This window comes from Ambystoma mexicanum, chromosome 3p (genome assembly GCF_040938575.1).
Source record: "Ambystoma mexicanum isolate Mex_15411 chromosome 3p, UKY_AmexF1_1, whole genome shotgun sequence".
NCBI lineage: Eukaryota > Metazoa > Chordata > Amphibia > Caudata > Ambystomatidae > Ambystoma > Ambystoma mexicanum.
In genome coordinates this window covers 667448058-667470666 of record NC_090925.1, presented here as the reverse complement: position 1 = coordinate 667470666, position 22609 = coordinate 667448058, and the positions used below count along the sequence as shown (strand labels likewise).

The 22609-nt window shown below is 43.4% G+C and overlaps 1 protein-coding gene across 3 annotated transcripts in view; it reads right to left on the bottom strand.

The window, feature by feature from the left end:
- The window catches only part of LOC138579585 (pancreatic secretory trypsin inhibitor-like), a 593125-nt gene that overhangs the window by 76256 nt on the left and 494260 nt on the right, over positions 1-22609 (bottom strand). For all 3 annotated transcript variants that reach the window (XM_069649857.1, XM_069649856.1, XM_069649858.1), the window contains one exon: positions 11400-11428. In XM_069649857.1, coding sequence (XP_069505958.1) covers positions 11400-11428 — 29 coding nt within the window. The remainder of the gene's footprint in view (positions 1-11399; positions 11429-22609) is intronic.

Sequence of the window (22609 nt, the reverse complement as noted above, 5' to 3'; positions counted from 1 at the left end):
GACACAAAATAAGCCCCAATATGCCTCTAAAGGCCCTGCGTTCTTCCCTAGCCATGCTGGCATTGATTAGCGGTCAGGTAAGCAGGCAGATCATGCGACTCAAAGGTGTGGTGCACACCACATTGGATGGCCAGCAAAGATAAACCCATTGTCCCTTCTGAAGAAGAACTGTATGACAGATACAGGACTTGTCGAAGGAAGTGCGGAGGAAGGATAGCTCAGCGGCAATGCGTTTGTCTTGGAAGCAAGGTTCCGATCCCGTGCTTAGAAACCCCTTGCTGGTATTAAGCGTGTTATAAAAGAACAATTATAATTATGAGTGTCAAGGGCACTTAACACACATAAGACATTGAGAAAATGTAGTCTCCTGTGGATTTCTGCTGTAGAAACCAACATTTTATTTTTCTGATGAGCCACAGTGATTCATGAGCAATGGACAGAGCAGAACCTCAGCCATAACTAGGTGACAATGCAATACTGCAGGCATTTTTAGAGAGGTGGCGCAGTGAGAGATTTGATTGTTTTACACACACCAACAAATCCATATGACTGTGCAGGTATGATGTAAGCCTCTGTCCGAGGCACATGAATGCCCAGCAGCATGCCCTGTGCTGTTACATGAAGTTGTCTTTAGCTGTATGAGAATGGGACTAGGTATTACCTATGCACTAGGTGCCTGATCAGGTGTTATTGTGTATAATTGATTGATACATTAGAGGTTGTGGTCTGTGTCACATGATGTGTAGGCCGAGTAGAATTGTACAGTTCTTGAATGGTGCTGTAAAACCATGCCCTCCAAAGGCAGTCAATGCTCTGTTAGGAAGTTCACTATTACAAATCAAATGACTCTATCATACTGACTCTACTAAATAAGGCTCATTGTGTGAAACCCTAAAAAATCCCTGAGGTTTCAGTGTTTAGAGGCCACATTTTTGGGACAAGAATAAAATGTAATTTTCTCTGTTTATTTCTTCATAGCTGTATGGAAAGAAATACTGTCCCCACTTTCACTGCCAGAAGTTGTTTATTAAATTATATGGTCATTTATTTGGGTTTCTACACCGTTATGGGACAGCCAGATATTGTGAGTCCTGAACTCAGGAACTGTGCTTTGGTTTACTTTTCTCCAATCCAAGGAGAAGCCTACCTGGTTCTTGATTGAGTTGATGTCCTTATTTGATGTTGTTTCAAAATATACGCATTGAAACTATCGCTCCGTTCTATGTGCCTCATTGTACCCTACCCAGTTTCATGACAGTCACCATCTTGGAATGGCCATCTCCCTTAGTGGTTTAAGTCACTGCTGCACCACCACAATTGTAACACGTATTTCAGTGAAAGGACTTAGTGAAAATCCCTTATTCACTTTGAATGTAGTCACATATTGTTCCTCCTACCTGAAAACATTGAATGGGTGCACGTGTGAATGAGCTAGTGTTCATGTTGTATGAATGTCTGTGGATGTGTGAGTGTGCTGGCCTGCTGGGAGCAGGCCTATGATTGGGGTGCCACATTGGTGTAGTAGCAACCTGCATGCATATGTTCTTTCTAGAGGGGGGGTTAGTTTATCATTATAGTATATTTCAACATGATGAGTGTTGTTATCTAAGGATTTGATTGGTTCAAGCAGCGTGCACAGGTGTTATTATAGCTGGAAAAGCATGTTTACTTGTATCATGGGCAAATCCAACATGAAACACCTTGTGTTGACTTCTAAATTTTGCATATTATATCCTTCTCATAAGCAGAACAGTCAATCTACTACGACTGCAGGGAAATGTAGACAGAAATTAGTATTGTGATAGTAATATGACCTTGGATTAAATAATAATACCTAGATACACCTATCAGGTGCTACGGGTTATACCTGTATGTATGGTCCCATTTGTAAAAATATGAAATGTCTTCAAATACGTCTATCTCTCTGCATAGATAGCACCTGTTTTGCACTAACCCCATCTTTTTGATATTAAGGTTGTACTAATGCATTCTGAACATAGGAACCAAAGTAGGTATTAGCTCATCTTTCAGACCATGCACAAATCTAGTTTTATTAAGAAACTGTTTGCGAATGACTTGTGTACACCACTATAAGTAGTGGTCCTTTTTTTTTGTTGATGTCTGTTGAAGCAAATGCTTTTTGATGTGTGTTTAAGCCAAAGAGTATATGTACTATTTTTTTTGTTGTTAAATTAATGTTGTTAATATTTGAGTAGAGGTTGTGCACAGTGTTTGCTTGTTTACTGCACACTTTCCAGACTTGGCTATTTGGTCTGTATAAGAGAGGGGGAGTAGACTAGAACTCAGAGTTTTGCTCTTTCTAGAACCTTGATTGGCCATCCCCTTTATTTTTGGACTGTGATACAGTGTTGTTTGGGTCACTACTGGTTCACCTTCAATCCCTCTTATGAGTATATAGCCTGACCTCAGCCTGCATTACCACAGAAAGATGAAGGAGGTATATCTCTTGATTGTCCCAGTTTTGCCTTTGTAATTGTGTTGTGTTTTGGTTTGTAGAAGCATGAACGCTGAGTGGGCCGTGTTAGTCTAACTCATACTTGTACTTTTATTCATACGAGGCAGAATTCAATTAATCACACTGGTGGCAGCAGTCAGATTTCAAACAGACTGTGCCTGAGGCCCAGACAGTCAAAAATAAGTGTGTGCAGTTAATGTTAGTTTTTACTGCAAAAGTATTTTTACCATGGAACTCGACATGAGCACTGTGCAGGCGTTGAAAGCAAGAGTCATACGCGACCTCTGCCGAGAAAGGGAACTCACTCATAGTAGTAAGGTTAAGAAAACCAAACTGCTGAAAAGTCTCCAAGCTTTCAAGGAAGCTAGGGTTTTGGAGGGCTGTTTGGGGACAGCAGCAAACTAGATCCCCCAGCCCGATTGCTCACCCGGTGGGGTAGATACCACTGAGGAGAGTGACAGCGATATCGCTTCTCAGCATTCCTCCCACAGGTCAGCGATGTGGCTTACGAAAAGGTCACAACCCTCTCATAGGTGGGTTCCCATGCTGCAGTCAGCTCTGCCGGGCCTCTTGCTGTGGCCGCCTCCAACAGTCTATATCTCCTGGAGGAAAGGATAATAACCCTAGAGGAATTGTAACAGCAGGCTGCTGAGGCTGTAGACGAGAAAAAGCAAACAGGTGTTGTCATGATGAACAAGATGGAGCTTAAGATCCAAAATGAGTCCGCCAGGACTTCCAGCGGAGAAGGAATTGTCTCCAGCAGTGGCTCCCCAGGAAAGCCTAGGCTCGACCTCGCCAAGGACCTAGTCCAACCATATGAGTAGGCAAAGGATATTTTCAACTAGTTCAAAAAGCTTGAGTTAACTTTCCACCTCCAGGACGTGGAAGAGGAGGTGTGGGGAGTAGACCTTATGAGCCATATACCCATGGTTGGAACTGATGTTATTATTCTGTTGACTCTGCAACAGAGGCTTTTCTATTACAAGATGAAGGCAACAGTCCTCCGGCAGTCCTGCAAGACCCGAGAACAGTACTGTACATCAAGAATTATTGAGAGCTCACCAAGAAGGGTTGTCAAACCTGTTAGGCATTTCTGCATCAATCCCTGAACCATCTGAGTGGTTGGGAAACAGGTAAAAAAAGTTGACACATTGTCAGGCATATCTAATGTGATTGAATGTGAGAGTATGATTAAGCAATGTGATGCAATAATGATTACACCAGCATTTAGTGGAGAAGACTCCCACGGATCCTCAGGAGCTCAAAAGGGCTGTTGATCGGTTTCTGGCTACTTGCATCCAGAAGACAGCCATGGTTCAGATGACAAAGTGGCAGTGAAACATAAATCAAAAGAGGGTAAGGACAAAGCTTTGCACCCTCTCTTCAAGAAAGGGCCCTAATGTCAGATTGAAAAACATTGTCACCTTTATCATCCTCTCCGGCCAAAAAGGAGCAGCGAGGACAATTCTATTTCTGGGGTGTCCACATTCACAGCGCTTGCAAAGCTGCTTTGCATGTGGGGATCAAAGACATAGGAAGAGATATTCCACCTGCAAGGTTAGACTCAAGGTGGCTGTAGTCAAAACTACACTCATAGAGGACAAGGTAGAGAAAGATATAGTAAATGTGGGCATCCTAGACAATTAATTCCCATTTGGCCTGGCCAAATGCACCCTTGTATCCCTGAGCAGTAAAGGTGCTCTGTCTGCCACTGAGGCACCTGTGTCTAACAACGTGGCTGAACTCTTCAAAATCTGCAGGAAACTGGCCAACCCGTCTGCAGTATCTTTTGACCCTACTCCTGCCCAGGACCTTTGCAATGCACTTGCCTCTCACTTCATTTAAAAAACCCAGGACATACTGAACAGCTATGCCACGCACTTTTCCAACCCAACTTTCCCCACTCTCCCCCTTCCTACCACTCACCCTCCTTCTCCCTCCTTCTCCTCCTTCTCTCCTCTCTCACCTGAAGAAGTCACCAGAGTTGTGAACTCCATGAAGGTCTCTTCCAAACAGGTTGCCACATGCTCTTCCAGAACCATCAAGGACAATATTTCCTGTCTCACCCCTGCTCTTGCTGATCTCTGCAACCACTCCTTTGCTTCTGGTTATTTTCCTTCCTCTCTCAGCCACTCCCTTGTGCACCCACTCCTTAAAATACCCTGTGCAGACTCCTCTGGCCCAGCCAACCACTGCCCCATTTCCATCAACCCCTTCCTGGGGAAACTACTTCAAAAGTTGCCCCCCCCAACTCAAATCTCATAGTGAAATTGTAGGATGTCTAGACGACCACCAGTCTGGATTCTGAGCATCCAGAGGCATGGAAACCGCTCTTCTGAACACTGGTGAAGAACTTCTCACATACCTGGGCTCAAACTCCCCTTCTGTCCTCATCTTCCTTGATCTGTCTCTTCTGAATTTGACACAGTGAACCATTGCATCCGCATAAAAAGGCTCCATGATACCCTTCGTATCTCGGAACAAGCACTGGACTGGCTTACTTCCATGTTAACTGACCGTTCCTCCAATATCGCTCTGGGCTCTTTCTCCTCCCCTTCCTCCTTCTCCACCTGTGGACTGTAAGTGTCGGATGGCCCACGATCAAGACGGAGGCACAGAGATGCTTGCACACCCCACTTGGAGAGAATACGGAAGTTTAGCGCCTCACCTCCAGATAGCAATGCCAATTAACCAATCCACTAACAATTTCACCCCTCTGCATACACCTCTCAAACTCTAACCTAACACAACCATAAGCCCACAACACAAAAATCTGCACAAACTTCCCCTCATTGCAAAAACAAAACAAACCATACATTGACTCGCACAACAGCAGATGATGACTACCGACCGTAAAACACCCCAAGCCCAGCCAACGGACTTCCGGGCCGAGGCCGCCAACAGCACATCACTGCTCTCTTGCACATTTCCAGATTATTCCCACTAACCCCTCTAACCCCCTCTTTTCCCTTTTTCAGAGCCGCCAGTTCGCCAGGAGACCACATTAGCCTGTGGCATCCCCACGGCTCCAATCTTTTGCCAGGGCTCTTTAACATATACCTCTCCCCGCTGACACGCCTTATGGCATCCTTCTCCCCTAACTTCAAGTGCTACGTTGATGATACACGACTCGTCTTCAATCTTCCTACTGGCACCTTCTTTAATCCATGACTGCCTCTCTGCCATCCACGCCTGGTGCACTGCTAATGACATTTGCCTCAACACCAGCAAAACAGAGATTCTTCCTATTGGGTCGCCTGCACCCTACTTCTTCCCTTCACTCAGACCTTCTTCCATGGGCTCCCCACATCCCCCTGCTCTGAAGCCAGGAACATTGGAGTCATCTTCAACTCATCTTCGACTCCTCCTTTCCTTCGTCCCTCATATTCAGAACATCGTCAAGAAGTCCCACTTTCAGCTGTTCCTTCTCAAAGAAACTCTACCCTTCCTCACCTTCCCCCAGAGACTCAATGTTACTGGTGCTCTGGTCCTCTCCAGGCTAGACTATTGCAATAGCCTCTTACCGAATCTTCCTTCGTCCACAATGCAACCCCTCCAGCTATCCCAGAATAGGGCAGCAATACTTATCCTTGGCCTCAAGCCCAGGGAGTGCATCTCTCCTGCCCTACAAAGCCTTCACTGACTCCTGGTCGTAGCACAGATTAAATTAAAATCCCTCTGTATCATCACCAAGGCTATCTGGTGCCGGGGACTACCCTGTCTTCAAGGTTTCCTGACCAAATACTCCCCTTCTAGACCCCTGCGTTCCTCTGGCACCAACTGCCTGCATGTGAAGCGGTTAGCTAAACAGAGAGCTGGTGGTCGGTCACTTTCCTCAGCGGGCTCCCTTCTGTGGAATAACCTACCTCTACCTCTGCAACTTGTGCATGACCACCTTAAGTTCCAAAAAAGCCTCAAGACCATTCTCTTTACCTCTTCCATCTCCTCCTCTGTTCCCTGCTAATCATACAGTAGTGTGGCTGACATGCAGGGCACTTATGTTTCCTCTGGGCACTGATTCCCCACATCTCTTATCAAAGCCACTGTCTATTTCTTACTGCACTTACTTAGGCTCCCACGGTACTATTCACTTACGTTCCTCTCTTCTTATGAACTACACCCTGAGCACTTCTTCATGAGCACCACAGCCCCTATCCCTTAGCCCCCTCCCTTCTGGACTTTTTATGTCATATATATTTGTTTAGCGCACGTATGCCCAAGGGCATCTTGGCGCTAAGCAGTGGAGATGAGGAAGTGATTAAGCAGAGTAGACTTTTAAAAGAGGAAGGTCTTCAAAGGCCGCCGAAAGTCCAAATGGTCAGTTAGGGCTCGAAGAGCCTAAGGCAACTGATTCCATGCCCTAGCAGCCACGAGAGAGAAGGCATGGCCACCAGTCCATGAATGTCAGAGCCGAGGGACTGATAGCAAAAGAGCAGTCTAGGAATGGAGCGAGCGAGCAGGTACATAGTGTACAAATAATTCCTGAAGGTACTCAACACCTAATTTGTAGAAGGCCTGGTGCACCAAGCACATTGATTTGAATAAAATCTGTTTCTCAATCGAGAGCCAGTGCAGCGGTTTCAGAAGCAGTGACATATGTGCTTGTGCCGGGGTGCGCAAGATTGCTCTGGCTGCCGCATTCTGAAGCAACTGGATTCGATTTATCAAGTAGCGAGGTTGACCATAGTACAGCGAGGTGTAATAATCGGCTGTGCAATGAACCAGTGCCGCAACCACAGGTACATGAAAATGAAAGGGAATAAAGGGGAGAGCCTTCCGCAGGGTGCACAGTTTGAAATGACCAGATTTACAAACTGCACTCACCTGCTCTGCCATTGAGAGGGCAGATGAGAGCTTCACCTCCAAATGTTTCACCAGAGGAGATGGAGGAGGAAACAGGCCAAGAGTGAGATGGCAGAAATCGGGAGACCAAAAAGAGAGAGGGTTAGTCGTGCCAACCACGAGAACCTCGGTCTTACTGTCATTAAGTTTCAGAGAGTTATTGGCCATCCAGGCACCAAGATCCTCGAGATAGCTCCTAAGCCATGGATGCAGTTTCAGGGCGAGAGAGATCCAAGCGAACCAGGATCTGTGTGTCATCCGCGTAGGAGTAGAAATGAAAGCCATGTGACAGAATAAGAAGGAGAGGACAAATATAAATGTTAAACAGAATCGGTGACAGAGTGGAACCCTGTGGGACTCCGCAAAATAGTTCTGTACTTGAACATTCTGAACACTCACAAAGCAAAGTAGGTTTGTCTCCCCTCCCTGCTATTCTCATTATTTGTAGCACTATTAATTCAATTGTTTATCTTTGTTGTAATTCATTGTCTACCTTCCCCTGTCTCGACCCTTTGCCCTGTGGCCGCTTTGAAACAGTTTTTGCTAATTGTATAAGCTCCTAAACAATGACCAATAAATCAAATAAATACTGCGGGAGGGATTTTGAATTTGGATCAGGCACTCGATACCGCCACACAACAGGACAGAAACCGCAAGGACTGAGCCTCTTCCTGATATTCTTTTGAAAGCCAGTAATGCCCTCCACTGGAGACAGCTACACAGCAGGCAGCTGCCTCAGGTACACATTCAAGAGTATTTGTTGTTCAATCAGAGGGAAGGGGGCAGAGATAGGATAGGCAGGAGTGCTCTGGGCAGTGGAAGAAGCCTTCCACAATTTTGCCTCTCTGTCTGCTTTCGTATTCCTGTCTCCCAACTTCCTCTGATGCAAAACACTCTGAGTGCAAGATTAAGAGGGTAAAGTCCACTCTGTGCCAGAAGCAGACCCTGAAGTGGAGTATCCTGCCTTCAAACCTTTTGCAATTTGCCTCACAGCAACCCAGAGGGTCAGATCAGCTACAGCTTCCTGTTCACCAATACCGAACCAGACGCTCTGCGTTAACTGCATCCTGAGTAAGAGGGAAGATGCTGATGCTGATATCTATGTTCCTCCGACCAGCTTAACTATTGCAATGCATCGACTCCAGCTGGACACAGCATCGTGTCCTCGCCAAGCATGTCACTTGCCAGGCCGGAAGCGCCTGATCACCGGCAAAGCACCACCTTCTAATTTTTGCACATCAACGCCTACTTGATCACCACTTCACCAATGCCCACCGGCCTGGCATGTCCAACGTTGAACCATTCTTGGCACCCCCCCGACATACATCATTTGACCCGTCACCATTCAACCACACCGAGCTCTGCCCCTGCATAACCACTGCTTGTGGACAAGTACTCCATGATCCTACTTACCCTACTGAGCCTGATCAGCTCACATCATTGTTTAAACCCGTGTCTGATGTGTCAGCCCACCAAAAACCAAATTCAGGTACTGTGACACTAAACTGCACCCCAGCCCTGTCCCACTTGGGGCCTAGAGACTGGTTAGGTGATGATCTTCCCTGTCTTCACCAAGATAGTACCTTGCCTATCACCCTTGAAACTATACTCAGAGTTATACTTTCTCCAGTCTGTCACATCTCTTCTATTCTTTCCTCTGGGGTGGATTTTTGCTAAATAATCTCTTTAATTCCTCTTGCAGATGGTGTGCTTTTATAGAACCTTGATTGGGCATTCCCTTTATTTTTTGATAGTGAAACTGTGTTGTTTGGGTCACTACTGGTTCACAGTCACGCCCCTCTTACGAGTGTACCCTGCCTTTGGCCTGTATTACCACAGAAAGACAAAGGAGGTACATCACTTGATTGTCCCTGTTTTACCTTTATGATTGTGTTCTATTTTGGTCTATAAAAGTGTGAGGGCTATGTGGGTCATTTTAGTCTAACTCATCCTTGTACTCCTGGGAGTCAGAATCCAATTCATCATACCAATCCACTGTGCCCCTTTCCTTATAAAATGGAGGTCTACAAATCCTTCTTTGATTCACTGTTGGACCTTCAATGACATCAGAAGGGGTGCTCCAGCGCAGAGGCAAGCGTTGCTCCTTACACACTCCCAGTTCATATTGGAGGTGACTCCTGCTGATGACCAAGGCCTACCACTCTGCTAGTATATGTCACTAGGCTGGAAGAGCAGAGATTGACAAGGACTCAACTTGACCAAGTGCTCCCTGCATGGGTTCCCACAGCCTTCTGAGAACCACAACCCTGGTTTTGCTGTTCAAACCAATAAGAGCCTCATTCTAACAACATTAAACACCTTTGAACTAATGGGACCTCTGGTGCTACCTTTTGCACTCATTTGACCTTCGAACCACCACTGCCTTCATTATTTGACCGGCTGAACACTGCATCACCCCAGAATAGTCTTGTCACCCATTTGGTTTGAGCACTAGAGCATGGTGCAAATGACTTTGAACTGCTGCATCGAACCACCAAGGCTTTGCATTGAAGCTCGACTGCAATTACTGGATCATTGAGCATGGTAGATACCAGATGTAAAATGTGCTGCTTTCAGATGTGTTTGAACATTGGTTTTCTTGAGGTGGGTGAACAAGACATTCCTATGTCCTATGTTTTCTCTCACTCGTCTGGAATGGTCTCCTTTATGTGGTTTGCATCTCAGCAGAACAGTACAACCTTCAGCTGCATGAATGCATGCATAATTAACTGGTGAAAGCCTGTGTTTCATGCCAGTTTCCAGCCCTCGCCTTATAGTCATCATTTACCCTGTTGCCTGGACTCTTGATCACCAACTCTGCCTACCAATCTGTCATCCACAATCTATACTTTACTCCCCACTACCCCCAATTCTACTTCAAAAACCCACTTATCTGACGTCTTGTCTCACTCCCTGCTCCATGGATATGGTAAAGGATTTCCAGGAGCTCCATTTGCCTTTTCAACACAAACCTTTTCTTTTGCCGAAAAGAACGGCTGTTAGCACCACTGTCATTATGCTGGGGTGATAATGGCAATTATCTACACTTGTGTGTGCCGTACTGAGTAGGGAGGGGACTCAGCCCTCATTAGAAGCGCAATTGAACAACTTGGTTAATTAATTGTAATTGTAAACGCTGCCTAGATTGCTTGCAAGGTCGGCAGCGTTTACTCATTTGCACGGCGCAGTACAAATGTGCAGGCAAAATAAAAATCAGCACACACATGTGTATGCTGCCTTTTGCTCTGCAAATTTACACTCCGCCATGCAAATAAGGAACATTTGTTGGGTTTGACCTGGCTATGCCTAACTGCAAATGTACAAAGTCCCTGCCGTCAAATTATGCATTGGAGTAAAATGAGCTCCTCTACGTTTGTGCTTTCGTAGACTTCGGTCACTTTCATGCCATTTCATCATTTGCGCAATCAACAGTATTTCCTACCGGCGAAATCACTGCAATTCTTTGTTGTGTACATCGAATTGCAAAATGTGTAAGTGTCTCTCCCAATGTATACTTGTGATAGGCATTTACAATGTATTCTTATTGTGTATGCCAGATTTTTAAAGGTGTTTAATGATAGGTGGATCCCATAAGAATCTACTTCGTTGTACTACAGCATCGACATGACATGCAGCATGCATGCACACATTCCATTTTTAGCAGGTGGAGTATAGAGATTAGATGTAAACAGAAATCATGTTCGGTGCCACAGCTGTGCCTTCAAAAATATCCTGGAGCATATAGAGCAATGTTAAAGCAGGCATATCGAATTTACGTCTGCTTTTTTAACCACGTTTTGCATACCAGTGATGAGCACCAGGGTCTCTTGCTTCACAAAGCACGTGTTTATATGAATCAAAATGAGTGTGTGAACTGGTCAAGAAGCTCTTTGAGTTTACTGCTCAAGCCCTATTTCTGCATTCAACCTGTAGATCTCCAGTTGGAATCCCAACAGGACCGGATCTGCATTTTTGTTTTATGGTGTTTGTCACAGTCCTACTGAACAACAAAACCTGGTTACGTGATCAGTATGCAAAACAATGTATTATTATCACATTGTGAATACAAACAATGCCTTACCTCAGTCCCACTTTGTGCGCTTGCCTCATCTATAAATGACACATAAAAACAAGAATAACATGAAGTGAGGCAATTGCTCAGCCTGGTATCAAAATGCATTTAATTCTTCCAAATAGCCCACAATGTCATGCCAATCAAAGCAGTACATTCCATTTTACTGCCTGAGCATGACATACCATACTATCACATTAGATCAAGTTCTTCCAGCCAGACAGCACCCTCTCAATGTTCATCCTCTGTTTCCTGCAGCTTCCTGCTCAAACAAAGAGATCTCTTTTACCTAGCACATTCAGCTGCCCCCATGCTCTGAGCCTCACGTTCAGCGCACAGCGAACAGCTTTTAATATGTGCTTTTTGTTTTCTAAACCAACATTGCAGTGCAAGTTCAGGCACCCCTGGCCTGCAGTTGTGCTATCTGATAGTTTAGTTTGTTAAGGTTATTGGTTAGTGGTTAATAATCAGTCAGGTTAATTGTTAGTCCCTACACTGCACTACACTGTGCACTGCTAAACCCACAAATGACCCCTTCTTTGGTTCGGGATAAATCTCATCAGTGCCTCACATTAGCCCCAAATCACATAAAAGCTGCATTCTAGGATCCCTTTTACATTGGTGCTTGCATGCCTTCCCTATTGAGATCAGTTCCTCTGTTGAACTTACTGCACAATTGCAATGTGTGAGCTAATTATCCCTACGATTCACATTGCAATGAATGTGTTAAGCACAAGACACATTCTAGGATCCATTTTATATTGGTGCTTGCATGCCTTCCCTATTGAGATCAGTTGCTCTGTTGAACTTACTGCACGATTGTAATGTGTGAACTAATTATTCCTACAATTCATATTGCAATGGATTTGTTAAGCACAAGACACACTGCAAGTGGCCCCTTCGTGTTGGCAAGCTTCAATGATCAGTTACGAGTAGAGGCATGAGATACCTTCTTCATAGGAGGTGGTGGTTAAAACATCCATGTTCACAAGTACTCAGAGGACAGAATTCCTCTCCATGCAGTTATGACTGTTCTAGGAAAAGGGTGCCCATAAGGCATGTACATCCAGGTAGTCGCAGATGTACATGCGAAAGTACATCCCTTTCATAAGCTATTGATACATGGCAGTTGTCATGTAAGTGCATGGCAGATGGAATTTTCATGAATCCCTATGGATTCCGCCAGGTTTTGCAGCGTAGAAAATGAGACAAAAAAAATGTGGATTCCAGCAGCTCGACATGCACGAAAATTCTGGGTGGGGCCGGTGCAGTTGGATTTGCCGTACAAGCATCTGCAAGCTCGGCCTGAGCACAGTATCATCACAAGGATTGTAATATACTGGCATCTTCCCACATCAAGATGGCCCTCATTCCGTGAGGTATATAGATGGCACAGGATAGACATTTCAAAAGTAAAAAATGTGTTTTTTAAAATAATGCGTACATATATATATATATATTGTTTTACTTGCCATCCTCATTACTTAAACCATCACAAAAACCATGTAAGTGCCAGTTTGGGGTCACGGGCATAAGCTGTCATTAAATAGAATGATGCGCAAAAATGGAGACTAAAATCAGATGTCATCAGGTATATTTTACACAAAAATAACAAATGATGTGCAGGCACAAAAAAGCTGATGCACCTGAAGAGCTACACAAATAACTTCCCCAGGCTTCTGCATGCATTCTGGGCACATTGTTGTGGGGAGCTGGCATGCTTGAATCTATAACATGTTGAGTCTTCAGGCACTCTGCTCAAAGTTGAAATCTAAATGCAGCAATGTGCTTGGGCGGGGTTAGCTACCAATCATGTTCTCTGGTAAAGAAATGTATGAGAGTGTTTTTTCACCATAACAGATGTTTCTTTTGTCCTTTAGCTGTGGTCACGCCGCACTCATGCAGGGCAGTTGGACAGACTCTCCGTGCCTGAAGGGGATTGAGGTCTGCACCATGACAATGGGCCTCATTACGACCCAGGCGGTAGAGGGTTAACGGCGCTGGTAGAGCTGCCGGCGCTGTTAACCCTCTACCGCCTCATTACGAGGTCTGCTCGCAGGTCCCGCTAAGGACGTCTGTTAAAACCAGGCGTCCTTAGCGGGACCCGCTAGCAGACCAGGATGCTAACAATGGGCCCGTCATTAACGGGCCCGTTGTTAGCATCCTCCCCATTCCCATTGAGCCCTATGGGGGCTCAAATGGGAATGGGGATGTACCGGTTCCGGGTCCCGGGAAAGGTAATTACCGGGCCCTTCAAGGTCAGAATGGCCTGGTAATTCCCCATTCCAGGAACCCGGACCGAGTACCCGGTATGGGGGTAGACATGACGCTAAAAGCGGCATGGCTACCTCCATACTTGTAGTGAGGCCCAATGTCCTGTCATACCACAGCCAGCTGAGCCGCAACTTCCAGGTCAAACCGCACTTTGAGGAAATAGCAAACAGTCTGATGATGCCAACCAGTGAGGACATGCCATTTTTGTGTAGTCTGTGACAACTTTTACACCAGGTTGGGACATCATAACAAATGGCAGTTGTCCATTGACAGCAAGGTGTATTCATTTTCTTCATCACCCTACCCCTCTATTCTGGTAGAACATGTTGGCTCCAATATGATGGTGGAGCTTCCAGTCTCTAGACATTTTAAACTAGAACGGTTAGTTATCCTCTGAGTAGAAGCTCAGGGAAATATCTTTCTCTGGGTGTCATTGTGCGGTTTGTGTCTTTTATTCCATGAATGATTAATTTCTATTGGAACTTGAAATGTCTCTGATGTTAGGTGGAGCAATGTGTCACGTCTTCTCGTAAACTGGTTCAAGGGCACACTCAGTGATACTATGGATTGAACTTGTATTCAATGTCTGGTACTTTCCCCTGTCACCGAGGTCAGGAATGTCAACATCAATGTTTCCTAGTAAATTACAGTACACTGGGAAGGGTACACTTGGTTACAATAAAAGAACATACAAAATATGTCGGTCCAAGCCTTGCAATGAGTCACTCTGTCTACAGACCGGGGCAGCTGGAAGTCGGCGTTCAAGGAGTTAAGCTGCTTGCAGTGCATTCGGTATCCTTAGAATGTTTGATAAACAGGAATGCTCCAAGGTAAATACTCTGTTTCTCATCATTCTTGGAGGTATCTCCTAATCTTAAACACTTTTCATTTATAATCACCTATTTAGTGGCATTGTAACTCCTCACCCTATAGGTTATCCTGAATGCAGCTAATGTGTCAGTGGCAAAAGTGCCTACAGAGCAGCAGCCTCTTTTATATCCTACACAAATGGGAGCTGATGCCTTTCAGCAAATGATTTCTGCTAAACAGTCAGTCATGTGGGCATGTGTCCTAGCTTGCTTTACTCTCAGTTATTGTCAACAGAGAGGGGTTTCTCTCAACCCATGAAATGTATAATAACAACTAATTCAATATATGTCAGAACACACTAAATCTCCTGACCCTATCAGCACCTGTAACATGTAGTGTTCCAGGAGCTCTATCTCTTACTCAGCCCTTTAAGTGGGCTGGGACAGTCTGTGTTATATATTGAGACAGATCTCACTCAGGTATGTGTTCTCATCTCGGATACAGATACAGAGGATGCTGTAGGTCTCTCACAGCAGCATGGGCACATTAAATGGTGCGAAGCCTGGCATTTCAGCTGCTAGGAGGACTGATAGGTATGTTACTTGTTATGTTATGTTACTCAGATTTATAACGCACATGTACACCCAAAGACATCTTAGCTCAAGGATAGTCACAATAGTACATCTATCTAGGGGACTAATGAAAGAGCAGAGTTTTTAACAAGCGACGGAAGTGCAGATGGTTTGTGGCCAGCCTCAATGTATGAAAATAAAGTCTGACTAAAGACAGAAATATGGAAACAGGTAGCAGCTCGGGTTTCCTCAGCTCACACCCCCTGAATTCCTGTAAGCAGGGAAGGCTTTTGTTGACGAAAAACAAAATGGTGTCCTTTCGCTCAATGATTTAATGCTCACCAGCATGTCTCCTATTCTGAAGATCCATGCTCTAAGCGTTTGTATTTTAGTTTTCTCGCAACATTTCTGGCAACCTGGGCAGAATTCATCTAACAATAGGCTAATGTATTTCAATTAATGAGAAATCCTTGCTAACTGACCTTGCCAGCCAAAAGAGACTTGTGTATGTCTGGCAGCAGAATAACAATAATAGTTAACAAACATAGAACATGGGAAGAATTATCTTAGATCTTAAAGCATTAATTAGCAGGGTTTAAATCATCCTCTGAGTCCTCTGTTGAAGACTAGCAGGCTGGTCATCATTTGAAAGTGTTTTTTTTTCCAATTCAGTATAAAGATTAAATCAAACCTTTTGGTAATGATATGCGTTTCAAATTTAAGTTAATGAATAACAATATTAATCAGACGGAATTATGGTCTGAGTCAAACATCTTTGTTTTGTCATTGCTGATGCATCTCTACCTCCTGCAATACTCTTGCAGCACCTGCAGCATTTGCTGAAACTTAACCTGGGCGAAGTCCATGGTGCTGATAACATCTGCATGCATCGTAAAGCCTTAAGGTCTCCACCAATCTTATGCCAAAGATCAACTCTAGTGAAAGAGATGTATGTGATCCTGACACATACCTTGCTTAACAAGTTGATGGGAGATGAATAACACACTATATCCTACCGAAAGCAGAGCAGTTGACTATAATGCTTCCAGAGCATGCAGTACTCCCTAGGCTATCTATGCCCAATTCTTGGCAATATTGGGCAATCAGTGGAATTAAATGCTTCATGAAATAACAGCACGTTAGAGGGCCATTGAAATTAATTGGTTCCTGGGATGTGCACTTTTAAAACTTCAGTTGGTACTGTAGAATAAGATGAAGTTTTGTGACCCACATCTCAAGGTGTCAGAGGATAATTTTAGCCAATCATGTAGAGGCAATGTCCAAGAGACGCTACATTGAAACTACTTTGAACACTCAAAATCATAAAGGTGAATACGGATAGCCCATCCATAATAAGGGACAGGGTGGGGCTACTCATTATGTAAGGGTCATCACTCGCTTTGTCATGATGACCATTCCCCATCTGAAAACCTGATGGGAAGTGCTATTGACGACAGTGGCACCTAGGGCCTGGAGGCCCAGAGTTCCTGCATGACTTCATGTGGGAACCATACTTTTTTGGGGCCCAGTAAGGACTTGTGAGCCTAAGCACCAAAGAGGCCCTCCCATATGAAATATTGTAGGAAGTCTCCTTTGACATTCCCCTTACCTTCTATTGGGCAAGCAGAGGCAGCAATCATAGAGGGAAGTTGTCAGTCAACTGCACTCCCTACGTTCAGTTCATTCCCTGAGCTGGAAATGCAGTGGATAAAAGCATGAGAATGGAGCAAATATAAGATATGTGTAAAAAAGAAACAAAACATTGGTGTGTGTATTATTATTATTACTATTATTATTATTATTATTATTATTATTATTATTATTATTATTATTATTATTACTATTAGTAAGCATGGACCTATATATTGGAATAAATAGAGTGCTTTATAAGTTATATGGGGTAGTGCACAGCAACTAAAGCATGGGAGATTACTGATATAGGATATGTGTGAATGCATTATTATTATGATTATTGTTTTGAATACTCTTATTCTTCTAATTGCTATTATTATAATTTTTGTATTTATTGAGTGTACACCTAGCACCAAGCTCTTTACAAGGCAGAGGGGATAAGCACTGCAAAAGAACCAGACCACACAGGATCAATGCTAGAGAGCAAGGAGCTAACAACCAAGGAGAGAGAGGGGGGACATTTAGCATCTAACAACCAGGGGAGGATACAAGGGTGAGCGGGCTTCCCAGTAATAGGATATGTGGGGAGTGAAGGGGGTTTAGAGCTAAGTGTAAATGTATAGTGTGTGTGTGGGAGAGTATCAATATGGGCAAACAAAAAAATCCTACACAGGTCAGAAAAAGTAGAGGGAAGAGCAAAGTTGTCTAGGCCCTGTACCCAAACCTTTACCACAACTCGGTTTAATGAGGTTTCCATCGTACAGATACAATATATACAAAGTTGTAGTGTTATTAATGCATGCACTAACATTATGCACATGCCAACATTTGATAACACAATGACCATGAGTTGCAACCCCAAAAACAACATTGGGGGCAGGATTACCAGCATAATGTAAATAGACAATTTCTACCTACTTAATTTGTGATCTTCTTTTAGAATGAAACTTCGTTTGTTGCTGGATGGCGACCAGTAACTGTGTGTTTCTAAGTCACAGAATGACATGAGAAAAATTAAATATAATGGGCCTCATTATGAGTAAGGAGGTAGCCATGGGGCTATTAGCTCCATGACTGCCTCCGTACCGGGCTCTATTACCGGGTTCCTGCAATGGGGACTTACCGGGTTCCTCCGACATAGGAGGACCCGGTAAGTCCTCCTTGCAGGAACCCATCCCCATTCCCATTTGAGCCCCCACAGGGTTCAATGGGAATGGGGCGGGAGGTAATAACGGGCAGATTACATCTGGCCCGTTATTACCTCCCTCTTCCCCTCGTGGGACCAGGAAAGGATGCCTGGTTTTACCAGGCGTCTGATCTGGGTCCTACAAAGGGAAGCTCATAATCGGCGCTCCCGTAAAGAAGGGGGCCAGTCCCGTACCGGTCCCCTTCATTACGGGAGCACCAGCCATATAATGAGCCCCAACGTGTTATATGGTCTATGCATATTCTCATGTTTTCCAATGGGAGGTCCATTATAGCCAATACACCGAGTTACCTGGGTTTAACCTGCAGGTAAGAGATTCACCTTGCTGGAACATGTGGTTGAACGGAATGTGTCTGCTCCATCTGCTTCCTAGAAATCCATACAAGGGGGTATTTGTATTTTACCACACAAACTCAGGGTGTAGCCTGTCTTCAGTAGTATTTTATAGGCTTGAGAAATCAGTATCTTTTCAAAAAATGTTGGCCATGAACACCAAACATCTTTCATTATGACAATTAACTTTAGCAATACAGTGAATTGTATTGTTTCCAGTCCTCCTCTCGACTATTCCTAAACAAGACCTCCCTGCTGGATTGACAGGCTAATGCCACCAATATATCACGTGCCTTTGAGGTGGGTGTATGCCAAGATCTGGTGACCCTTACCGGTCATGCAGTCTGTTTTCACAAATGAGGCAGCCCATGAATACACCAACTGCAAATGGAACATTGATGAGACTTATCAACTTATCTTACATTGAAGAGAGATGAAGGGGGAAGGTCCCAGCAGTGAAAAAGAAATAAACAGAACTCCAGATACTAATGGAATATGTAGATCACATATATCTCTTTAGGAAAACAGAAATGTAGTGCTGCATAGGGGAATTACTATGACTGCTTTAATTATTTACATTGAGATTCACAAACACATTCATAAATCAAATATTTTGAATCAACAGTAAATATGAGCTGAATCAAAAACACATACCAACAATTAAAATTCGACCATAATTGCTTCCATGAAAGTACAACGTGTTATAAGTCTGCCGTTTGTAAAGTTACCAGTCATATTGATTTCCCTAAACAAGAGATATGCTTCACTTTAATAGGTAATTCATGAACGTTTGAGCCAATTAGAAAGTAGATCAATAGAAACTATTTTTTTTTATTTCACTATATACCCAATGACAGCGGTTGTGCTGGTGGAACCTTACCCTTTGCCAAATCCTTTGGACATCCCATGAAGGATTCATGTCTTGTGAAAGTCAAAGGGGGTTTTGTAGGAGTAAAATCACTAGAATAGGCCTCCAATCCCATGAACCTTCCAATGAGAGGTGAGTTAGGGATAACACCTTTAGAAGTGGAGTCTGCAGCCTATAAAATGGCAAACACAGAATATTTGGGGGAGAGCAAACAAAAATCTGGGTGCCAACTTGATTGATTGTAAAGAGCACTGCTGTGGGAGATTGGTTTGAATCCAAAGCCTTATACAGTGGGACTGATTTCAGAAAGGATCTCAGAGGCCGAGAGGACCTTGGGAGCTATGTCCCGGGACAGGAGCCCCAAAGGGAGAACATTATCTGGTGCCAAGTGATGGTCTTAGCCTACCTGAGACAGACATATCAAAAGTGAGTGTAGATGCTCTGAGGAAATATATTTTCAATATAATTACAAATAAATGCCATATCCCTTTTATAGAATTTAGAAGGGTATTTTAGAGAACATTGCCTTAACGATAGATCAATATCAATGCCACTATGGTACAAAGTATATTTAGCACTGTAAAAAGAAAATAAAATGGAAACTTCTGGTGGAAGCATTGCTGGGGATATTGCTCTGTTGTTATACCATGAGAGCTCAGGGCCTAATAGACTGTAATTGTACATAATAATTGTGGATTATAGTCAACACTAGTAAATTAATCTTCTTTTCCTGAACCAAATTGGTTGCTGAATTCGGGGGACCTAAAGCATGGAATGAGTTAGGTTCTTTGTCACCCTGTCCAATTAATTGCTGATTTTCTGATTTATAAATTTGATAATCCATCCAAAAAGAACAGACTTAGAATTATCATTAGTGAATAGGAATCCACAAAAATGAGTGATGATTTTCTATACAATAAAATGGAAAGACTGTGTAAAATAGCATTGTTTTACTTCTTGGCATTTTATTCTGAACAGAGGCTCACCTTTTTTATGTGGTGGGTGATTCCTCAGAATGAGGGAAGACTGCTGAGATATTGGAAATGAAAACAGTTTTTGTGTAGAAATGCAGGGTTATCGGGTGAGGTATCGGGTGTGAAGATGTTTTGATTTTTCAACTTGAGGTCAGTTTACCATCAAATTAGATTGCATCCAGAGTCGGTTGATATTAAAACGTTCATAACACATATTGGTATGTTAAAATGTGTTAGGGGCCATTTGGTTTTATATTGACAGCAAGTGACTTTCTGAAGGTGATACACAACATTAAGGGAGGTGTCAAATGTGTGAAGTTTTATCAGCAGGACATATTGTTTTGGGGATGTAATGAAATAGAGAATGATAAAATAATAGACTGAGGTAAGTGCTGGAAAAAACTGGGAAACGTGGGACTCATTTTAATGTTGGAAAAGTTAAAAAAATCCCTAATTGTTCATCTGGGGTACGATTTATCAGCAGAGGATGTGAGGTCCAAAAGTAATGCTATTAAAGCAATTGCAGAGATGAAGAGGCCCATAAGCAAGATGGAAGATGCTTCCTTTGTTGGCTCAATAGAGTATTATGCCAAAATTATCAAACATCTAGCAGACCTCACAAAAGGAAGAGACTTAGTAGGAAAGGATTGGAATTTGTGTGGTAGGAACAATGTGTTCAAGAGTTCAGAGGAGTAAAGCAAGAAATAATGAGAGCACCAATACTGTAGGGTTATAAAGATGGCTGGAAGACGATTGCGTACTCAGAGGCCAGTGAAGTAGGTTTGGGTGCAGTGTTGATGCAGGAAGAGGGGAACAATTTTAACACTGTGCCATTTGCACCAAGAATTTGGAAAGATGTAGACACTTGCGATTCCATCATAGTGTAGGAGGCTCTTGCTTTAGTGTGGGCCATTTCCAAGTTCAAGGTGTATTTGTATGGTAGGCCAATTGTTTCAAGGACAGATCTCCAAGTCATTGATGCCAGTTTTCAACAAAAAGTGGTTGGATGGAGCGTCGAGGAGGATTGTCAAATGGGTGACAAGATTACAAGGATTGGACTTTGTTGTAGAACATGTGTCGGGCAGAGATAATGTGGTGGTGGATGGTTTATCAAGGAATATAGTGGAGGAGGTAGGATGGGAGAAGGAAAGTAAAGCAGGAGATGGTGTGAGGGATATCTTTGTGGTGGAAGAGAGTCTTAAGGAAGATGCATTGAGGGATGCTTGTTTTCACTATGAAGTGTATCAGGAGGTGAAGAAACAAGTGGTTAATAATTGGAGAGATTCTGAAGATCAAGTCATATTTAGGACAGAGTTTAAGAAGTATAGAAGAGTGACCGATGAGCTTAGTTTACAGTCTGATTTTGTTATGTAGAGGACAAAGGCTGGTAGTACAAGTTGAAATAAGAGAAACAGTGGTGATTTAGGACATGTGGGACCAAAGGTGTATATTTCTGACCAAGGCCATAGTAGATCGGGATTTTGGTGGCCATAAATGGATGAGTGTATTGAAAATAAAGTTGATGAGTGCATGGAGTTTAAAGACTGTAATGAGATTTTGCTGCCTCAGGTGTCGGCGTGGCTAAGGCTAGCCGGGGTTGGGCCCCGGCATGGCTCAGGCTCGGAAGCCCTTTATGGAGATTGCTGGGGCTCTGCCCCAGGTTGCCCCGGCTCTTATAAAGCACTGATTGCTTTTTGATGTGTTCTTCTAGTAAGCCAATTGTAAAAGCATTAGCTTTCTTGATTATTGTTCTGAAAGCTTCAATCAGCAGACTCCTCAAGCCCACTGAATTAGTCCTGTCTCACTCGCTGCTGTCCTATCAAGCCATTTGGGCAAAACAGTTTCGGTTCATCATTCTAACAATTCACCAGATGCCACTTGAGTGATTGTACTTGACATATACAACCTGGTAACACAACATCAGACCATCAATCTGACTAAGGTTTGTTTTTAAATGTGTTTTTTACATTTATTTCACTTTATGTATTGCAGTCAATAAAAGCATAAACTTTATCATAAACGTTTGCAACTTTAATGGACAAGCTGACAGTGCTCTGCCAGAGGAATGAAAACATGCATTTTCAAAAATCCTGATCACCTGTACGCACAGTACACACGGTTCTTATAGCAGAATAGCAGGAAAACCTGAACTAGATTAATTGTCAGAGCTCTCATCACATCCATCTCCTGCCGAGTCATTTTAATGGAAGAACATGAAATGACCCCTCAAGCTCTCCATTGACCATTCTGATATTATAATGGTGTGTTTTATTAAATATCGCTTTCGCCAAAGCACGTTCGATGGAACATATTTGCATACAAAATCACCCAACCAAGCTTAATGCTCATTTATATACTTCAGTTAAGGCCATTGCCCAGCTAAAATCTGCAACTCCCTATAATCCTATTCCATTATCCATTATTAAGGATATTTCCCCGGCCCTTAACTTCCGGATTATGCAATCTGTTAATGTGTCTTGCCAGACGGGCCACATACCTGCTGAATTGAAAAATGCAGATGTCATCCCCTTGTTGAAAACGCCCTCCCT